General features: G+C 34.3%; 1 protein-coding gene across 2 annotated transcripts; it reads right to left on the bottom strand.

Moving 5' to 3' along the window:
* Nucleotides 1–205: 205 nt before the first annotated feature.
* Nucleotides 206–3,109, bottom strand: CIB1 (cryptochrome-interacting basic-helix-loop-helix 1). Of its 2 annotated transcripts, XM_079002302.1 has the most exons (7): nucleotides 2,603–3,108; nucleotides 2,271–2,498; nucleotides 2,025–2,159; nucleotides 1,514–1,585; nucleotides 1,214–1,414; nucleotides 954–1,056; nucleotides 206–393 (listed from the first exon to the last, which is right to left on the bottom strand). In XM_079002302.1, exons 1-7 carry the CDS (start codon nucleotides 2,885–2,887, stop codon nucleotides 356–358), a joined length of 1,062 nt encoding a protein of 353 aa, XP_078858428.1. In that variant the 5' UTR covers nucleotides 2,888–3,108; the 3' UTR covers nucleotides 206–355. The 2 variants fall into 2 exon arrangements, with proteins under 2 accessions (XP_078858428.1, XP_078858429.1); XM_079002303.1 differs by lacking the exon at nucleotides 206–393 and having other exon boundaries at nucleotides 1,004–1,139; nucleotides 2,603–3,109.
* Nucleotides 3,110–4,025: the final 916 nt, after the last annotated feature.

Below are 4,025 nucleotides of genomic sequence, written 5' to 3'. Positions count from 1 at the left end.
TGCATTTTCACTGTTCATTTGCTTTGCAACTTGCAATTTGTTGTCCATTAATTTTGATATTGGACCACTATTGAGAATGGCTATGATTATTGTTGAAATGAATTCATACTGTGTCATATTCTTGGTCCCTGTTTATGTTTCTTTGATCTATTAAATGTGGAAAAATCTTATCTATATCATAAAAATCTATAACATAAGGTGGAAATGTTGTAATATGCATTCTATATTCTAATTATTGTTCCTACAATGCCAATATCCGTACTTGCATATACGATATATACTTTAGGCAAATGAGTAAAGAATAATGATCAATAACAATTCGGTTTAATACATGTCAAAAAATTTCTTTCACTCATCACATCTCCATCTTCATATTGCTTACTTCATTTGAACCTGAAAAAAAAAATACAAGTAATCTCCTTTAGGTTATAATAATATGCTTCATTTTATTGATTTATCATTTGTAAACTAGTAAAGCTCTTATTACGTTATCTTTACTCTAATCCAGTACTAAATCGTTGTTTGATAGATGATGATTAAGCTCTGAATTTGACGAGTAAAAAAAAATATCAGAGAAGTCAAGACCGAATCACTTTTAAGTATGGTATCAAACTGACCAAGTCAGACAATTTTTTTATCGGACCCAATAAGACGTCAAACAGCACTTAAATTTTTAGATTGTTTCTATTACTATTACTGAAATTGATCGAGTGTCAATTTCATGTAATTATTTTGAAGTTCTACATTTATTTATTTATTAATGAAAATGGAAAGGTTGTGGTTATCTAAAGGACCCATTTTTTAATCATTTTTGGGTGGAAGACAAGGATAAAGAAAGATACCAACTATGCAACTTTCTTGGTTATTGAGCTTGGACCCATTCATTCTTTTAGAAAATCATTCCAACATTTGGCATCATTTTTCCATGACTTTTAAAGATTTTTTTTAGTTACCTGTAAATTGATGGGATTGAAATGGTATCAATGTTCCTTGTTCAAATTCCATTTTGTACAGATTCTGTAAATCAGCATCCCACGTAGCAGTTGGCTGGATTTGCTGTAACAAAAAAGGTCGGATCTTTCGTAAGAAAACCGAGACTTTCCTACTTGTACTTTCTGCCTCTATGCTTGTACCATGTACTGCGTAAATATTTTATTTGATTTTTTGAAAGTTACATTTGAAAGAATGAAGGGGAAAGAGCAGAAGGAATTACATTGAAACAAGATGAATCCATAAATGTTTCCGGAATCGGAATTGGGGCATTAAGACTTCTTCTTATTGCCATTTCCGTTGAGTTAATTTCCATGTCTAGTCCACAATATGAAACCAACTGCTCCGTAGAGTTTAACTGAAAATATGTGGAAGTAGCCATTTCCGAAGAACACCCGAGTCCCGGAATTGGGGATTGAAACACCTGATTATAGCAAGAAAATAAGTTTGTTAATTACTAATAACTTAAAGTTACCACAAATCATAACGTTTTGCTATCATTATTATTAATCTTGTTAGTTACCTCTTTCGTGAATACACTTTCAATGTTGAAATCTAGCTCTGGATTCACCGTAGCAAGCTTCATCGACAAAAACTGTTGGAATCCAAAATATACGAATGCTTAGTATTTTTTTCTCTTTAAATTGTTATATGTGAATTAAATCACTTAAATCATGCATGAAATAATTATTTTACTTGAAAACGGATCTTTTATAATGCATTTGTTACATATATAACATGATTAGAGACAAGATTAAACTGAACTAGATTAATGCATTTGTTACATATAACATGACTAGAGACTAGATTAAACTAAGGGTAACAAATCTTTTATGATTTTTTATGATGATAAGACATTTATGTCTTTTCATCAGACAACATAGTAGACAGAGAGTTAGTCTCTATCATGTTGTTTTAGATGACATTGTGTCATTAACATCAGTTTCTTACAGTCATACGTATTATAATACACAGGGTCATTATTGTACTATGTAACAAACTGCTAAAAATTCCCTAATGATTTGATTTTATACCTCTACTTGTTTTTGAAGGGATTGAACGTAATTGATAATTTCATCAAGCATTCCAGCCTTCCCCGTAATCTTATTACACCCTGGAACCAAATCTTGCAAGTACTTCATTCTCTCACTGATTTTCTCCCTTCTTACCTGTTTATCATTAATCATCATGATCATCATCATCATCATCGTCAAATTCAGTCATAATTATCGATCTTTACGTGGAAAAAAGAAGCTTTTTTCTTGGGTCACATCACATACTCTTTCGGCTAAACTGTGGCTGTCGGTGGCTTGACCACGACGTGCACGAACATGAATATAATCCGGTTTTTGAACCTCGGAAACCTTCGATTTCTCCTTTGATGAAGCGTTCGTAGAAGCTTCTTTACTGTTACTGCTTTTGTTATCGCAATTACTATATTGATGTGTGATTTTGGAATCTCCTTCTTCAGCACACCCTTTTATCTTCTTATCTTTTTCAGAAACTACCTACATATGTCACACATCAAACAAGTTAATTTAATGAAACTTACCATTAAAACGGAATAATAACAATAAAAAAATAATAATAACAATATTGACTAAAACTAAACCTGTAGGCTTTGACCCTTGTCGGCTTTCCTTTTCTTAGGTGACACCGAAACTGAATTCGAATTCGCCGGTAGAAATGTCTGATCTCCGCCTCCTGGTGTGTTTTGATTCATATACCCATAACCCAACTGACCACCGTACGCGACAAACTCCGGCCACCCTGGGTCGGGTTTAACGACGTCTAAAAGCTGTCGTTGAGGTGCGGATATAGACGTAGCGAACAAGCGATGATCGTTTCCATTGAAAAAACTGGTGTTGTTGGCGCCGGAGGTTAATTCTGGATTCATCTTTGATGAATAAGAATGGGAGTTTGAAGGATTACGAAGGTGGTTTGTAGTGAAGAAGATTAGGTAGGTTTGTACTACGTTTTACATGCCAAACTCACGTCGTCTCAAAGACCAATATGCCGATGCTTCTCTGTTTTCATGTAAAAAGACCTTTTTGTACGTCAAAGTGTTTTATCTTTTTCTCTTTTTGCAATGTAAGGATAAGTAGGGGACTGGGGGTGGGGTGGGTATAAATATATAGAAGTGGGAAAAGGTCGCCGGAGAGTGACATCTGCCGGAGTCTGACACAAGTGGCCGGAATAAATAATAAGAGGATAGAGGAGAGAGAAACAAGTGAGGGTAGAGAGCCACAGGGAGTGGCCATGGGCAGTGGCCCCACGAATGACATGACTGCCACGTGGGTATGTCCTCCCTAACTCCTATTTTATTAATTTACTAGTATTTTTTAAATTCGTTAGCCCCTATTTTTATCATCAAATCCCAACACCCTACTTCATTTATTTTTCTCTTTCAAGTCATCAGTTCCCAATTCCTAACTACTACTCTATTATACTATCAGTCGTATGTTTCTTAATTACCATTTTAGACAATTTCAGCTGTTACTTCTTTAAACGATATAATGATTTTAATTTCTCTTTAAATTGTTATCGATTTATATATTGATTTACAAACTCGTTGTACCTAAATTGATGAGATATCATTTCCTAAAAAAGTATATTTTTGTTGTACAAACGGATATATGTATATACATGTAGATAAATAATGCATGGGCCGATTTCTTTGAAGTTATTAGGTACGTGGTTTAGTCGCATTGATTGTAGGAAATTTCTTGGGACCTTCACGTATCAATGAACATCACATATAATAAAATTTTACTTTGTATATCTCTTCAGTTACGATAAAAGTTTTAAGGTCGTTATTTTTGAGTTTGGTTTGTATTTTAGGCTTTGCAGTATGGGTTGGAGGTGGCTACGCGTAGAACCTACATGGCAAGGCCACATACGTGTGGATACCATCCTAGATATGCGTAGGTGCCTTGTAGCATGGGTGCGGCTACGGGTGAAGACGGATGTTCTGATTGGTTAATGATTTTTTTGACCGTTTCCTCATATTTCTTTTGACCGTTGCGAAAAAAAAT

The sequence above is a fragment of the Lactuca serriola genome, chromosome 5 (assembly GCF_051521515.1).
Source record: "Lactuca serriola cultivar US96UC23 chromosome 5, Lser_US96UC23_V15, whole genome shotgun sequence".
Taxonomy (NCBI): Eukaryota; Viridiplantae; Streptophyta; class Magnoliopsida; order Asterales; family Asteraceae; genus Lactuca; species Lactuca serriola.
The sequence above is the reverse complement of the archived record's forward strand: the minus strand, read 5'-3'. Positions and strand labels throughout refer to the sequence as shown.